At 41.3% G+C, this 17,936-nt stretch overlaps 2 protein-coding genes across 3 annotated transcripts in view; one reads left to right on the forward strand and one right to left on the reverse strand.

Moving 5' to 3' along the window:
• Positions 1-5,418, forward strand: part of phyhipla (phytanoyl-CoA 2-hydroxylase interacting protein-like a) — a 29,009-nt gene extending 23,591 nt beyond the window's left edge. For both annotated transcript variants that reach the window (XM_058399968.1, XM_058399969.1), the window contains exon 5: positions 401-5,418. In XM_058399968.1, the coding sequence (XP_058255951.1) occupies positions 401-938 (538 nt within the window). In that variant the 3' untranslated portion in view covers positions 939-5,418. The remainder of the gene's footprint in view (positions 1-400) is intronic.
• LOC131359829 (protein FAM13A-like) lies at positions 3,451-16,291 on the reverse strand. The gene is made up of 18 exons (XM_058399967.1): positions 15,936-16,291; positions 13,103-13,286; positions 12,766-12,972; positions 12,213-12,393; positions 10,526-10,715; positions 10,320-10,426; positions 10,116-10,223; positions 8,931-8,979; positions 8,350-8,686; positions 8,111-8,216; positions 7,883-8,003; positions 7,362-7,443; positions 7,130-7,263; positions 6,746-6,829; positions 6,302-6,400; positions 5,761-5,885; positions 5,462-5,563; positions 3,451-5,060 (listed from the first exon to the last, which is right to left on the reverse strand). The coding sequence occupies exons 1-18, from the start codon at positions 15,963-15,965 to the stop codon at positions 4,940-4,942; spliced, it is 2,367 nt and encodes a 788-aa protein (XP_058255950.1). The 5' UTR covers positions 15,966-16,291; the 3' UTR covers positions 3,451-4,939.
• Positions 16,292-17,936: the final 1,645 nt, after the last annotated feature.

Below are 17,936 nucleotides of genomic sequence, written 5' to 3' on the forward strand. Positions count from 1 at the left end.
GTTTTGGCATTGGCCATAATGTTATGCCTGGTTGGTATACATTTTATCTGTCTATATGTTTTAGCCTGAGGGGAAATGACCTAGTGTCTTTAAAAAAAAAATGTGATCAGTGGGATGGACAGGAGCACCGGTCACCATAATGACTCAACTGACTTGTGTTTAGTTGAACACACACATTTCATGACCGTGTTTGTGAATTATTACGATATTTAAAGAGAAACAGGAAGCAGTAGCCCTTCAGGTGACTCTTACCCTAACACTACACTGCTGTTTTGTCACACACACACACACACACACACACACATATAACTATAACACACATAACTATTTAAAACACCTTTTTATTTTCATTATTTATAATTAATTATTTTATACAAAAACCAATCTCTTTCTGTTCCAGGAATGTGCAGGGAGGCCGGATGCTCCCCTCGGTGAAGGACAACAGCGGGAGTCACGGCTCTCCGCTTAGCGGAAAGCTCGAGGGTGTCTTCTTCAGCTGCAACACGGAGTTTAACACGGGTGAGCCGCCGCAGGACTCCCCATACGGCCGCTACCGCTTCCAGATCAGCGCCGATGAGCTGTTCGGTCCCAATACACGTCTCTACTTCGGGGACTTTTACTGCATGTACACAGCGTACCACTACGTGATCCTGGTCCTGGCCCCGCGCGGCTCGCCCGGAGACGCCTACTGCAGCGAGAGGCTGCCCGAGCTGGACGCCACCAACAACCGCTTCCTGACCCGCGTATGCGGTGAAGACGGGCGTGTGGAGTTCCGCCACGCGCAGGATGTCATCCTGGAGATCATCTACACTGAGCCTGTAGAGCTATCCCGCGGCACCGTGGCTCAGATCAGCGGCCATCAGCTCATGAGTCTGTCCACCGTCAACGCCAAGAAGGACCCGAGCTGCAAGACGTGCAACATTAGCGTGGGACGTTAACGCTTCAAGCATCGGGACTTACTGACCAACTGTGTCCAATCCACATATCACCCAGATGAAGAAACCCGATATTAGCATGTATGCTAAATACCCAGTCCTCAGATCACACTTCAAGACCTGCAGACATTAGCGAGGGATGCTAACGCTTGAGCTGTGCTGTCTCCAAATCACCAGAACTCAGTCCATCAGTCCATGGATCACACTGAAATGTTAGCATGGGGTGCCGACACTTATACACAAACTCAGTCTGGACTTGCTGACCAGTGATGTGTAGATGAGAACACCTCAAGAAGACCACTGCTCTACATCTCACTACTGATCGTTTGTGTGTGTGTGTGTGTGTGTGTGTGTGTATCAACCCCATCTAAATATGAAAACTAAACAAACCTTAGATCCTTTATAGCACTAACTAAATAAATAGTCATGGCTCCAGTAGAATTGTGAAACTGCTTCTAAACAGCTTGTGACCTTCCTCTGCGCTCGGGGTCTCCGTCACCATCCTGACACGACTGAAGAAAGCTCTCCTGTCTTCACTGCTGCAAATCCACTCCATCTGCAGCGTGTACCATCACCAGGCAAGAATTTCATCATGATTTCCTGTACTGAAACAAAAAGAATAGAAAAATTTCAATTGGATACTTTAAATAGTCTCAGAAGCATCTGCTGAGTTCATGGAGATTTTACACTAAATGTGTTTATAAACGTCTAACGCCATTTAAATGCTGGACTCTGATTGGTCAGAAGGTGTGCGGTATTTTTGTGTAAGAGCACAGTTCGGTCCAGTTGCAACATGAACTCTCTGCTCATAGAACACGCTCGTTCTAGTACGTTATTGTGTCTCTAGTATCTGTAACAGCTCATACACAGGGACGTGTTCAGCAAACGCTCCGCACCATTAAAATAATAATAATAATAAGTGGATTTAAAACAGACTGATTTTTAATGCTTATTGAAGGCGTCACGGTTGTCAGGGCTTTGAATCTTTGGTTACGGTTTCTGCTAGAATTGAAGCCTGTGTGTGAGAGTAAGGGAGACAGAGAGAGAGAAACAGAGAGAGCAAGCGAGAGAGAGAGAGAGAGAGAGAGAGAGACAAAAAGAGACTGTGAGTGAGAGAGAGAGAGAGAAACAGAGAGAGCAAGCGAGAGAGAGAGAGAGAGAGAGAGAGAGAGAGAGAGAGAGAAAGACAAAAAGAGACTGTGAGAGAGAGAGAGAGAGAGAGAGACACTTAGAGAGAGGCAGAGAGAGAGAGAGAGATACAGAGAGAGAGGCAGAGTGACAGACAGAGAGACAGACAGACAGACAGACAGAGAGAGAGAGAGAGAGAGAGAGACAGAGAGAGAGTGAGTGTGTGTGTGTGTGAGAGAGAGAGAGAGAGACAGACAGACAGAGTGAGTGTGTGACAGAGAGAGAGCGAGACAGACAGACAGCCAGAGAGAGAGACAGAGAGAGACAGACAGACAGAGAGAGTGAGTGTGTGACAGAGACAGAGAGAGAGCGAGACAGAGAGAGAGAGACAGAAAGAGAGAGAGAGCGAGAGAGAGAGAGTTGCTAGTAATTGAATATCTGTTTATTTCAGCTGTAATGTAGAATATAGACACAAGTAAGGAATGAAACACTTAGGAGTGTGATGTTAAAGGAAAACACTCAACACTTACTAATGATCTCTATTCAGTAAAGTCCAACACGTCTCACTCTGTTTAGAGTTACAGGTAGAGGAACGTCTTTGGAACAGGTTATCTCTTACATTAGAGCTGAGATCAGACTTGTCGTGTTACAGAGAAACCCTGAAAGTGCTTTTAACCTCCTTCAAAAAGATGTGGAATAACCCTTCACCTTCACCAGACAGGTTTAATGTGTGTATGGAGAGCGTCCGTGATACGAGTCCCTGTGTAAGCTGTTCTTAATGAAACAACGTATGTGAAGAATATAGTCACATATATTTGGAACATGTATTGACAGGAAACAAAAAACTGCCTTTAGATTTTTATCCCAGTTCAGTAAACAGTGCGTTTTTCCCCAGTACAGAGAACCGTGTCGAACCTCTTGCCTGTGTATATACACTTCCCACGCAGTGGACTAGGTCAGGGTCATTTCACTGGAGTATACAGAAACAAAGGTAGTTCCCTCTCTTACACATCAGCCCTGCTGTGGATTTCAGTACAGACGGAGAGTTGAGAAGTGATTATTACTGCAGAGCTGAACTTCTATTCAGATTAACCCTCGAGGAGGAGAATGTCACTCAGCTGCTGAGTTCTGTGTGAAAGATCTGCATTCAGAAAATATTTAATGTGAGAAGACCTGAAAAAAAAAAAACACCTACTACGTCCACTTTTCCTTTCCTTTCCTTCTCATCTCCTCTCTTCTTCCTTTCCTTTTTTTAATTCTCCTCTCCTCTCCCTTTCCTTTTCCTCTCCTTTCCTTTTGCCTTGTCCTTTTCCCTTTCCTTTTGTTCCCTTTTCATTTCCTTTTCCTTTCCTCTCCTCTTCCTTTCCTTTTTTTAATTTCCCTCTCCTCTCCTCTCCTCTCCTCTCCTCTCCTCTCCTTTTGCCTGGTCATTTTCCTCTCCTCTTTCCTTTTCCCTTTCCTTTCCTTTTCCTTTCCTCTCCTCTTCCTATCCTTTTTTTTTTTTTTTTAAATTTTCCTCTCCTCTCCTCTCCTTTCCTTTTTTCCTCGTCCTTTTCCTCTCCTTTCCTCTCCCCTCTTCTTCTTTTTCCTTTTCCTCTCCTCCTTGTCCTTTACCTTTCCGTTTTTTTTTAAACTTTTCCTTCCCTTTCCACAGTTCTGTCATTTAATTCAAGCATCAGTTCATCATTTATCATTTACTGACATTTTAGAGTTCCTCCTCTATTTTATACACACTGATCTCCCTGCAGCTCTCCTTTAACCACTTTTGAGTCAGTTTGTTCATTTTTATTTTATATTATTTTACATTTTTTGAGAAAGAGCAGCGTGTGTATTGTACTTTAGCGTCTGTGTGCAAGTGTGTGTGTGTGTGTGTGAAAGAGATGTCGTATTGGCCATCCATTGATTATTGCGCATGTTCATAGTGACGCGTGTTTATGTTTATGTTTACGTTTGCAAACCCTCGAAACTGTGCTCTTGTATGCCAAAGGACATACGGTGAGAAAAAAAAAAAAGAATTAAAATCCTTTAATATATATGAAATCGATCCGTCGGGTCTCCAGAGCTGGCTGAAGAAAGCGAATATCAATGCAAGCGAGTGAGAAAGAAATCAGATCTCCTCACAGAGAAGAAGCAAAAGAAAGAAAAAAGAAAGAAAAGTTTGTTGAATAATAAATAATTAACAAAAAAAAATAGCTGTGTCCAGCCTTAACTGTACAGTCTTATTACTTTTATTATAGACGTAGTGTAAATTATTGCTAAACCATTTGAATCGGCTCTAAAAATAATGGCATTGCGGCCACTGGAAGCGCCAGTGCATACAATATTACCCATAATCCTCTAGGAGAAACCGGCTCTCAGCTTCTTCTGAGCGTCGATTATTTTCCTCGGAAGCGTTTGCGCCACGAATCGACGTCTTTTGGATAAATATAAAACTCCAGATATTTTTTACGGCGCCTGTTAGTTCCTCCCTCATAGACAGTGCAGAAAGACAGATAGACTGCATTAAAACAGACCTACGTTAATTAGGGACGGGCGCCATATCCTCGTTTATCCCCCACTCTCTCTCTCTCTCTCTCTACCTGTTCTCACTGTGAAATTAGAGCTTGTATACTTGTATTTGTGCATCTAGTTTAATCCAAAATAAAAAATAAAACAAATTGCAGCTGAATATAAAGTGCTATATTTTGATACAAAGGTGCATGACCACAATTTTTTTTTTTTGTCACAAATATTTCAAAATGATTTTTCTAAAAAAAATAACCGTAAATGCACCAGTGATTTTTGCGCAACGCATGGCACGTGATCCGGCCCCTACACGTATACACGTTCCACTCACTAGGACATACACGTGATCATGGGCGTGTCAGACGGCGAGTCTATCTCCGAGGTCGTGTTTTTTTTCCCAGCATCCCTTTCAGCAGCCTGAGCCTGTCCTTCAGAGCATCGTAGCGCTCGTATTCCTCCGCCATGACGAGACAGTCCTCTCTCTGTGCGTTCCTTTATTAAGGAAAGAAAGAAGGAAGAGATATTAAACAGCACTCATCACCGGCACCTGACGTCTCCCCGCTAATGCCTTACACTCCGATAGCTGTGTACAGTGACGAACCTTTAAACACCATGTATATACGTGTACAGGGCAAAACAAGCAGTTCTGTCTCGAAACTCTCTAACTTCTATCTGTCTAAACTTCTCTGTTAATGTTTGTGTAGAGAGGCTTCACACACACACACACACACACACACACTGCTGTATCCTTTGGGCAGGTGCTGCTGTCAATGTTTTTTTTTTGTTCTGAGATTCTTGATGTGTTCCTGAGAACCAACTGTGACTGTTCAATAAAGCTATGTGTGAATGACAGCTGTCTCACTTACCCTGTGTGTGTGTGTGTGTGTGTATACCTGCCATTCTTTATGAGAAAGTTCTTCTCGTACTCTTTGAGAACTGTTCTCAGTTGCCTTTTCTCCATCCTTGTCTGTTTCAGCTGCCTCGATAGCTTCACCCTGCGGGGACACACACACACACACACACACATACACACACACAGAACTTTAAAAATGAACCGGAGGTGCAATAGGTAAGATTAGGTCTCTATCATATCATGAAGCTCTGCCCACAGGATCTTAGATGGCTTATATACAATGAGAGGATTAAGTATTGCACCTTTAAAGGTTGTGTGTGTGTGTGTGTGTGTGTGTACCTGTTAACTAAGTGTGTATCATTTGAGGAATCTGTTGTTTGCGTGACCATCTGGGTGATGAAGAAAATATTAGTGTCCTCTTTTCTTGGCACAGGATTCACATGGACACACTCATCTGAGCCTCTCTGCATCACACACACACACACATACGCACACCAAATACTATAACATACTGTGTGATAACGTCAGACATGTAAGATAAGATAACATAACATAAGATAAGATAAGAAGTAAATTCTTGTTATGTTGATGATGATGATGACCCCGAAAACCGTGATTATCGCAATTCACAAAGAAAAATAATTCTATAAATAGAATTTATTTAAAATAATAATTTTTTTCTGCAACAGTTTGACACTAAGCAACGGACAAGACTCCGCCCCCTGTGCAATCTCCAGCCAATCACGTGTCATGTAGGAACATTTTGTTTTGTTTGTTTATATTTTGTGTTGTCAGTAGTATATGTTACCAGGATCATACATGTGTGTGTGTGTATGTGTGTGTATGTGTGTGTATATGTGTGTGTGTGAAAAAGCCATACAGTGGTACTGGTCTGTGTGTTTGCGCTGTAGAAGGCCTGCTTCACTAGATGGTAGCGGTTATATAGCTCTTTCATTACACTTCTCTCCTCTTTAGAACTCTGCCGAGAAAAAATACACACACACACACACACACACTCATTATATGTGATTTAGAAAGCTTGCTTGAATGAGGGGCAGTGCTCAAGCGGCTAAGGCTCTGGGTTGTTGATTTGGGTTTAAGCCCCAGCACTGCCAAACTGCCCCTGTTGGGCCCTTGAGCAAGGCCCTTAACCCTCACTGCTCCAGAGGTGCTACATCATGGCTGAACCTGAGTTCTGACCCCAACCCACAAAGTTGGGCTATGAGAATAAGCCCATAAGAATAAGCCCCCCCCATACATCCCCTAAATGTTATCACAGAAATATAATCAGCTGGTGGACTGTGTAAGGAAACAGGAAACACACCGGCCTGCCGTGAAGACTCTCGTAGTAAAGAAGACACTTCTGCAGTGTTGTCTTCTCCAGAGCTAGCTGAGTGTGTGACATATCCTACACACACACAATAAAAATACAGACATAAAGAACACACAGATAGATAGATAGATAGATAGATAGATAGATAGATAGATAGATAGATAGATAGATAGATAGATAGATAGATAGATAGATAGATAGATAGATAGATGTCAAATGTCATTATAATAAGAGTATTGTGTGTGTATATGTGTGTGTGTGTATATATATATATGTGTGTGTGTGTGCACATATATATATGTGTGTGTGTGTGTGTGTGTGTGTGTGTGCGTGTGTATATATGTGTGTGTGTGTGTGTGTGTGTGTGTGTGAGACCTGTATGCGTTCTGGTAGGTTCAGTTCCAGTCTTTTCTCTTTAAGCCTCTGAGTTAAGGTGTGCACCGTGTCCTCCAGAGCAGGTGTGTATGAACACACAGCGTGTTTTTCCGAGGCGTGTCCAGATCTCAGCTCTATGGGGAGAAGGGAAAGAAGGGATAATGTGTTTGTGTGTGGAAGTGGACAATGAACAGCGTGGCTAATAAAAGGTATGGTTCTCTTGTACTCGTACTGTTCAGCTGCTTGCGGGCTTTACTGAGGTCCGTCATGAGCTTCAGCACTTCAGGATGAGACGCTTTATCACTGACAGAAGCCTGCATTTACAAAACAGCTATTATTTATCACATACACACTCAAATACACACACACACACAGAGTAGAGAGATTAACAGGATATTTTCCTGAAATATCCTTCTCTATGACATAAATTTGGAAATATGGAAATTTTATGACATTGTTATTAAAATCTAGTGACTTTGTTCTTGAAATTTTGACATTACTCAACTTTATTCTAGAAATATTGTGACTTTATGGGAAATATTATCTGTGTTAGAAAAACAGAGGACACTAACCAATATATCACATATATAAACAGTACAGATATTTCTATTTGACTTCACCCTCGTGTTTTATCCTGCTAATATTATTCCAATACATGTTTATTTATAAACACATCACCTGTATTATTACTGTAGTCACACTTTTGTGCTTATTATTTACATTAACAAACACTTCTGACACACACACACACACCTTGTAGCTGTGGATATTCTGGAAGGATTCATCGAAACTCCTGATTGCTCGCTTGAGCTTCTGGATACGCTGACGCACCTGTGAGGTCGACATCTCGTGGGGACAGTCTGCACCATCCTCTCTGCTCACACACACACACACACACACACATACACAGGAGTATGATCCTGGTAACATATACCACTGACAACACGTGAAATCTAAACAAACATAACAAGCTGTTCCTACATGACATGTGATTGGCTGGAGGTTGCACAAGGGGCGGAGTCTTGTCCATTGCTTAGAGTCTGAGCCTGGCTTGTGACAGGAGGCTGAACAGGGGAAGTGGGAGAAGCTGCAAGAAGAATCAGGAGAGAAAACACACACACACACTAACTGTCTCTTAATACCAGACAAGACTGGAGTAGTCAAGTTTAGGCTTAGTGAGAGAACACTACAGGAGGAAGAGGATGATGAAGAGATATTACCACTGACGTAGCAGCTAGATGCTGAGTTGATGTCCGCCACCGTCAGCCTGGCAGAGTGTGTGTCAGGAGTCTGGGAGTGTGTGCAGCTATAATCTGAGGGTACATGTTTGCTGTGTGAGACCCTGGCCTCGGTGTGTGTGCTCCCAGGCTCAGAGTGTGAGCTTCGGATCTCAGTTTGGGTCTCACCACACAGAGAGTGTGTGTGGCTCGTGTTAGACGGTGTGTCCTTCTGGCTGTGTGTGTGTCTGGTCTTGCGATGCGTCTCGTCGCTGCTATCGGAGTGTGTGTCACCGTCTGTGTGGCTGCTGTCTGGAGCAGGGCGTTGTGGAGCGAGGTTCTGGGGAGAAAAAAACAATATTGGAAGGAAAAGACATTGGCACATTTTTCGTCTGAGGGCGGGGTTACTTAAAGGGATGGGGACAATGCAAACAGTAGTACCCTTATAGAAATAAACTAACCTGTAAAATGTGACCTCACTGCATTACAGCAGGCTGCAGGTGTATAATTGGTACATTTATTTGACTATTACATCTCAAGAAATACCTTGAAACATTACAAACTACACATTTAAACAGAGTTACCATGTGTGAGTCTGGGAGGCAGGACTGATCCTTCTGAATTAGGCACGATCTAGAGAAAGAGAGAGAGAAAGAGACAGAGTAAGTGTGTGTGAGAGACAGAGAGACAGAGAGAGTAAGTGTGTGAGAGAGAGACAGAGAGAGTGAGTGTGAGAGAGAGAGACAGAGAGAGTGAGTGTGAGAGAGTGTGAGAGAGAGAGAGAGAGATAGAGAGAGTGAGTGTGTGAGAGACAGACAGAGACAGAGAGACGGAGAGAGTGAGTGTGTGAGATAGAGACAGAGAAAAATAGAGAGAGACAGAGAAAGAGAGAGAGACAGTAAGAGTGTGTGTGTGTGTGTGTGAGAGAGAGAGAGAGAGAGAGAGAGAGAGAGAGAGGTATCAATCATCATTGCTAGCTGAGTATAAGTGCTTCTATTAATAAACAAAATTATAACAATGATCTTATATCTTTATTACTGATTTTAGAGATATTTATCGAACATTAATGAGAGAAGACTTGTGAAGTTTAAGATGGAGAATGTGATGCCAATGTGTTAAAGCAGTGGCTCAAGTGGTTAAGGCTGAGGGTTCAAGCCCCTGCACAGACAAGCTGTCATTGTTTGGCTCTTGAGCAACCCACCCTGGTCCAGGACTGCTATATCATGGCTGACCCTGTTCCCTGACCCCAAACCTCTAAAGCTGGGATATGCAAAGATAAGAATTTCACTGTGCTGTAATGTACACCGATCAGGCATAACATTATAAGCAGTGAGAGGTGAAGTGAATAAGACTGATGATCTCCTCATCATGGCACCTGTTAGTGGGTGGGATATATTAGGCAGCAAGTCAACATTTTGTCCTCAAAGTTGATGTTAGAAGCAGGAAAAATGGACAAGCTTAAGGATTTGAGTGAGTTTGATGAAGGGCCAAATTGTGATGGCTAGACCACTGGATCAGAGCATCTCCAAAACTGCAGCTCTTGTGGGGTGTTCCCGGTCTGCAGTGGTGATGAAGGATACATGGGAGAAAAGCTCTGCTCAGTTTAAACATTTCGCTTGGTACAGTGTGGCATGTCCATAAGACAGAGATGTATCTGCAATCCTGCAGTGTGAGATTAACAAGTGAGTGTGTTCTTATGTACAGCGACCTGAGACAGGTATAGATCGTGTTCAGGTAGCAGGAAGAACAGGAACGGCTGTAACACTCACTCCTGTTCAGGATGACTCTTTGTATGTCCAGCGTTCTCCTTTTTCTCTGCCCCAGTCCCTCGCCTCACACTTCCTCTCCTCTCATCCAGGTCGAGTTTAGAGATGAACCTGTCACCATGATAGAGATGATTAACACATGGGGTGCTAGTGTTGCTACTTGGCTGGGGGTGAGTGAGAAACTTTGATTAGTGAATAAAATCGGACCTTCTGGAGAGTGGGCGTGTGTCTGCTCCAGCTGGTGGGAGGGCACTTGTTTGTTTAGCCACACCCACAGTGGCATCACACACCATCTCTGAGGTATTAGACTCCTTCTGGGAATTATATATCAGGGTAAATATTAGTATAGATAAATCTCTCTCTCTCTCTCACACACACACACACACACACGCACAAACTGAGCTCCTTCTCACCTGCTGTACTTGTAATATGTCATTAAGAAGAGGACGAGACAACACAGAGCTCCCGGTGTGTGTATGGCTTCTGTTGTGTGAATGTGTGTGAGTTGTGTGTGGGATCAGGTGTGTGTGTTTCTCCAGGAGGTGCAGAGTAAGAGTGTTGCACATGCTCTGCTCCTCCAGCATCCTCGGGCCTTCAGGGACCCTGCACACACAGATGATTAAGTTATTTGATTAAACACACTACAACACTTAATAATAATAATACGGCTTGTGTGTAAGGAATAAAACAGCTGGGGACGTGATGTTATGAGAAATTAATCTGCTTATGAGCGGTAACAGAAACTCATCACACCACTGTGTTGTTAATTATTTCCCCATATCAGCATGATTTATTAAATATATAAGGCTCCTTATTACACCTCTGCATCTTGCTAATACTAAAATGCTATTATTAGCCTATTATTACTGGTCAGTGCTGAACTGTACTACAAACTGTACACTATGCCCCTTAGATTTGCACAGGACTCGTTGAAAACACTCTGTTTTGCACAGATCCTTAAACCTTATTATCTTTAGTACCTTTAAATTTTTAGTATTTAGTATTTATTACCTTATTATCTATGCTTGTGGATACTGTCTGTCTGTCTGTCTATCTGCCTATCTGTATATCTAGCTATCTGTCTGTCTATTGGTCTGACTGTCTATCTATCTGTCTGTAGGTCTATCCATCTGTCTATCTGTCTGTCTGTCTGTCTATCTGCCTATCTGTATATCTAGCTATCTGTCTGTCTATTGGTCTGACTGTCTATCTATCTGTCTGTAGGTCTATCCATCTGTCTATCTGTCTGTATGTCTATCTATCTGTCTGTCTGCCTATCTGTCTGTCTGTCTGTCTATCTATCTATCTATCTATCTATCTATCTATCTATCTATCTATCTATCTATCTATCTATGATAGATGTGGACAGAAATGTAACATCATCATACCACCAATAAACTTAATTAGACATAAGCCTTATGTTTGTGAGATATAAATGTCTTTGTTTTTATTATAAACACCATATCCGTCTGTCTGTCTGTGCCTCACTTCTTCCATGTTGTCAATCTGTTATGTAATGAAGAGCTCTTGCTCTCACACTCACTTGTGCAGTCACTCTCGCTGCTGTTGTCGGCTTCAATGAGTAAGTGCTCACACACACACACACACACACAAGCACTACCCCTTGCCCCCTGAGCTGGTCACTTTAGCCCTCTAAGGTGGTGTGCTTGTAAAGACACAATATGTTCCCAATGCCTTGCCCTAATTAGAACGGTCATCTGAGAGCCGTCTTGAGTTCATCCCATCTATTATATAAGATATTTCAAAAGTTCACGGGCTAGCTCCTCGGAGACAGCGCTAGACAGACCAACGCTTAAGCTCTGGCAGTTGACTGTGTCTAGCACCTTTCCCACACTAGGGTCAGTTACTGCAGCATCAGCATCAGAGCTTTTTTGAGATGCCAGTGGACACAGCATGTGTATCTGCAGAAAGTCTGTGAACCCTTGCAGGACTTGTCTATGAAACACACACACATTTTTTGTGTAGTTTAATTTTTCTTATAGCAGCTAATCGACTGTAATACTGTGGTAATCTAGATGGTCACTGCCTGCTGGTGCAGAAAATGTGTACAGCCTCGAACACACCACGTGTCAAACTCACCGGAATATACACGGGCCGAACACTGTGGCCAGGTTCTCAGAGGTCATGTGATTCCACTGGCTGTGGGCAGCCACTCGAGATAGGAAGTGAAGAAGGTAAGACAGGATGTTGTAATTGTCGTCAGGGAGACGATGCAGGGATTCCTTCAGAGCTGCAACCAGCTCTGTTCTATCTTTAGAGTCTGTGTGTACACACACACACACACACAGATTCTTATTAGTTATAAACCCTAAGTGTGATAAGTACTTATGAGTGGCTGCTGCATGCAGTTGCTCTGTGAGTGTTTATGTGTGTGTGTGTGTGTGTGTGTATTTGCTTCATGAGAATATTGTGTGTGTGTGTGTATTTGCTCCATTAGAATGATGTGTGTGTGTATTTGCTTCATGAGAATAATGTGTGTGTGTGTATTTGCTTCATGAGAATAATGTGTGTGTGTGTGTGTATTTGCTTCATGAGAATGCTGTGTGTGTGTGTGTGTGCCCTTGGGGAGTGTGCTTGCTGTGTGTTTATATATTTACTTGAGGAGAATACAGTATGTGTGTGATGTGTGTACCCCTGAGTGCCTGCTGCATGTGCTTGCTGTGTGTGTGTGGTATGAGTCCACTTGGCAGTTCTCGTAGATACAGCTTGAGCAGAGCGGCAACCGTTGGAATGTCCACTCTCTCCAGATCCACATGTTCACCACGGTCCAGACACACACGCAACGTCCTGCAGCGTGGCACAGAACCACACACCCTGAACACACCACTCTGCTGCAGACCTACACACACACACACACACACACACATACACACAGGAGTACATCAGGGCAACCTGTTCACATGGCATGTTTTCCAACCTTATCTCTACACAGCTTAACCTTAACCCTAACAAGAACTTGATTAACTGACCATGTTTCTCCAAAAACTCCACCATGCTCTTGAGCACCAGAGGGACTCCCTGCTGTAGCCGTCCAGCATCTCTCAGACGCTGCAGAGACACTCCAAATACAGCCTGAGTGTCTGGGTCCTGAGTCTGCTGCTCGGGTTCTACACGAGTGTGCCGTTTCAGCACCTTCACCGAGGCTGGACCTCGCTAGGATTCAGCACAACATGCAGAAAAGAAACACAAAAGAACAGCAATCACGTCACTCTTATATAGGACAACCATATCTCTCATATTATACTCGTAATCTGTGGTTTTATTCAAGTGATCATGACTGACATATACTATATTGCCAAAAGTTTTGGGACACCCATCCAAATCATTGAATTCAGGGGTTGTATTTTAGGGGTTGGACTCGGCCCCTTAGTTCCAATGAAAGGAACTCTTAATGCTTCAGCTTCATACCAAGACATTTTGGACAATTTCATGCTCCCAACTTTGTGGGAACAGTTTGGGGATGACCCCTTCCTGTTCCAACATGACTGTACACCAGTGCACAAAGCAAGGTCCATAAAGACATGGATGAGTGAGTTTGGTTTGGATGAACTTGACTGTCCTGCACAGAGCCCTGACCTCAACCTGATAGAACACCTTTGGGATGAATTAGAGTGGAGACTGTGAGACAGGCCAAAACTAAGACGTCTGCCTTTACATGCACATGAATGTAATATGGAGTTGTCCCGCCCCTTTGCAGCTATAACAGCTTCAACTCTTCAGGGAAGGCTTTCCACAAGGTTTAGGAGTGTGTTTATGGGAATTTTTGACCATTCCACTAGAAGCGCATTTGTGAGGTCAGGTACTGATGACGAGAAGGTCTGGCTCACAGTCTCCGCTCTAATTCATCCCAAAGGTGTTCTATAAGTTTGAGGTCAGGACTCTGTGCAGGCCAGTCAAGTTCCTCCACACCAAACTCACTCATCCATGTCTTTATGGACCTTGCTTTGGTCACTGGTGTGCAGTCATGTTGGAACAGGAAGGGGTCATCCCCAAACTGTTCCCACAAGCATGAAATTGTCCAAAATGTCTTGGTATGAAGCTGAAGCATTAAGAGTTCCTTTCACTGGAACTAAGGGGCCGAGCCCAAACCCTGAATTCAATGATTTGGAGGGGTGTCCCAAAACTTTTGACAATATAGTGTTTGTGCTTGCTGAACTTCTCATTCCAGATTCTCAGTCTCTTTTGCTCTGATAATAAACTTCACTCCTCAGGGAAAGCTTTCCACTCGATTGTTTTTGCAAGGATTTCTGTTCATTCAGCCAGAAGAGCATCAGTGACGAGGTGTGTGTTACAGTAAGTGTGATCAACACTTGTGCTACTATATTAATACACAGCTATTAAATCACTATTAAAAGCTATCACATTCACTATTGAGTTTTTATAATAGTTATTATACAGTTTGACTGTACACTTGAATTGAACTGGGTTTCATTCAAATATCTCAGGTCTACAAATTACACCAAACTTAATCTAAGGTCAGTTCTTTCATCCAAAGACAAGGTCTGGTGTTTCAGGATACTTTTCTGGGTCCATATCTGCCGGATGACAAAACAATTTTGTTTTTAAAAAACTCAGTGTTCAGTCTAAGCAGATTAACACTAACAGTCCTGTAGTGTCTTTATCATTACAGCAGCAGCACTTCAGTACTAATCTACTGTATTCAGGTTAGTATACACCTGAGTATACACAATGCTTGCTTCAGTCTTTCTATATACCTGTCTGTCTATCTATCTATCTATCTATCTATCTATCTATCTATCTATCTATCTATCTGTCTGTCTGTCTGTCTGTCTGTCTGTCTGTCTATCTATCTATCCTATTTGTCTGTCTGTCTGCCTGTCTGTCTATCTATCTATCTATCTATCTATCTATCTATCTATCTATCTGTCTGTCTGTCTGTCTGTCTGTCTGTTTGTCTATCTATCTATCCTATTTGTCTGTCTGTCTGTCTGTCTGTCTATCTATCTATCTATCTATCTATCTATCTATCTATCTATCTATCTATCTGTCTGTCTGCCTATCTATCTATCTATCTATCTATCTATCTATCTATCTATCTATCTGTCTGTCTGTCTGTCTATCTATCTATCTATCCTATTTGTCTGTCTGTCTATCTATCTATCTATCTATCTATCTATCTATCTATCTATCTGTCTGTCTGTCTGTCTGTCTATCTATCTATCTATCTATCTATCTATCTATCTATCTATCCTATTTGTCTGTCTGTCTATCTGTCTGTCTATCTATCTATCTATCTATCTATCTATCTATCCTATTTGCCTATCTATCTATCTATCTATCTATCTATCTATCTATCTATCTATCTATCTGTCTGTCTGTCTGTCTGTCTGTCTGTCTGTCTATCTATCTATCTATCTGCCTGTCTATCTATCTATCTATCTATCTATCTATCTATCTATCTATGAGAGAAGTAGACAAAAATGACCTGACCGCTTGCTTCAGTGGACACTAATCTGAATAGGGTAGATTAGTACTGAAGTGCTGCAGCTGTAATGATAAAGACACTACAGGACTGTTAGTGTTAATCTGCTCAGACTGAACATCCTCTGAACTCTCAGTGATGTCTGTCTCTACTCTTCTACACCTGTATACTGTAACAGTTTATAGAATTACACTGATGTCACTCAGAATAGAATGAGTTATATCTCAAGGTTGTTTTCTCGTGTGGTCTCAGGTATTTTCCTCACCTCTGGGTTGTTCTTAACATCATGTAAAGCTGCTTTGTGACAACTTAATAAAATGAAGAGTTGAGTTATGGATCTTCTATGGAGTTTTACTCACACACAGTGATATGGAGGCGCTGGTTCCCATTTTAATCCCAGCTACATTCCACTGCAAGCCACTTTCCCATCCAGCCTCTTGGCTAGTCCGCTAGTTAGCAACACCAGAGCTGTCTTCGTGCTTCCAGAACTCTTAACTCTTCCCGCTAGTCCGCTCTCAGTGCACGGGATAAACAGTACAGGTCGTATACAAGCATATTTTTAATAACTGTCATACACGTCAGAATATCTGAGGTTAGCATCTTGGCTAAAGGTAAATTCGCACCGTTGCTGTTTACAATCCGGTGAGCACGTGATCAAAAGCGGCTATGTTACCATGAGGACGGTGGTTGTCATGGTTACAGGTGTACCGCTTGGATACCAGAGCCGCTGCACTTCCGGGTGGGGAGAATAAAATGGAGGTCGGTCCAAATAAAGTAAAATAAAATAAAATAAAACAAAATTAAGTAAAGTAAAGTAAATTAAAAAATAAAATAAAATAAGGTAAAGTAAAGTAAAAATAAAATAAAATAAAATAAAATAAAATAAAATAAAATAAGTTGAGTAAAGTAAAATAAAGTAAAGTAAGGTAAAATAAAATAAAATAAAATAAGGTAATGTAAAGGAAAATAAAATAAAATAAAATAAAATAAAATAAAATAAAATAAAATGAAATGAAATGAAATGAAATGAAATGAAATGAAATGAAATAAAGTAAAGTAAGGTAAAATAAAGTAAAGTAAGGTAAAATAAAATAAAATAAAATAAAATAAAATAAAATAAAATAAAATAAAATAAAGTGAAGTAAAGAAAAATAAGATAAAATAAAATAAAACAAAATAAAAAATATTCATCCTTTCACTCTCTAAAGTATTTCTATCAACGCCTTTGTTTTGCACCCCAGCTCTTTTGGTGTCTTAGTGTGAAAAAAAAAATTAAACAAAATGTGAGAAATAAAAAAATAATAAATTCTTCTTTATGATATGAAACAGGAACAAAACCATTCAAGCTGTGTGTCTTGTGAATATTTAAGGATCACTGAAACCTTTCATTATACATAAACAAACAAACAAAGAAAACCCACTGTTCAAAAACTATAATTAAACCAGAAACCATCGATTGCAAAAAATGATGTTTTCATAAAGCAAACTATTTTTTTTAAAGATAAATTCAATCAGTGAAATGTGCAGAAATCATGAATTCATCTTCAGTAAGCACTTTATCCTGGTCAGTGTAGCACAAGAGCCGTAGTCTATCCCGGGAACACTGGGCACGAGGTGGGAATACACTCTGGATGATGTCAACACCATGTACACACTCATTCAAACACTAAGGCCAATTTACAGTGGCTAATCCACCTACCTATGTTTTTGTGAGATGACAAAAAACCAGAGACTCCCATGATGATAGAAAACCTATGGGCAGAACATATGAACCTCCACGCAGACACTAAGCCTGGAGCTCTGACAATATTTACTGAAACAATATTAACTGGAAATATTTTAACAAGCACTCAGAGCAAGTCTCGTTCATTTACTAGCTCCAGGTCATGTACTTATGATTCCCTGCATTTTACAGGAAAAGACTATTATAAGATCTACAAATATATAAATACTTCCAGCTAAATGTTTTTCAAGATAAGCAAGTCAGATCACATTCAAGATCCTCAACAATTAAAATCCAAGCTACACGAGAACATCCAGTCTGATCTTTATGACTGAGAATATTAGTGCTGCTTCATTAACAATACAGGCTCTGGTAGTGGTTACAAGGCTCTCTTTAGTTTACACCTTATAGTCATAAAAGGAGGGAATTGTAGTTGAAAAAATCTGCAAACCTATTAAGAGTGGAGAGAGGTTTATTTATTATAGTCAACTTTTTTATTAGTATGTTTCTTAAAAAAATGATAAGTGAACAATTCACATATGTAAAAATTACAAAGAACAGGAATAGGACAAAATGCCAGTGTTAGTTGGGTAAACATTCAGTCATTATTCTTTACTAAAATACTAAAATAATAATA

This window comes from Hemibagrus wyckioides, linkage group LG09 (assembly GCF_019097595.1).
Source record: "Hemibagrus wyckioides isolate EC202008001 linkage group LG09, SWU_Hwy_1.0, whole genome shotgun sequence".
Lineage (NCBI taxonomy): Eukaryota > Metazoa > Chordata > Actinopteri > Siluriformes > Bagridae > Hemibagrus > Hemibagrus wyckioides.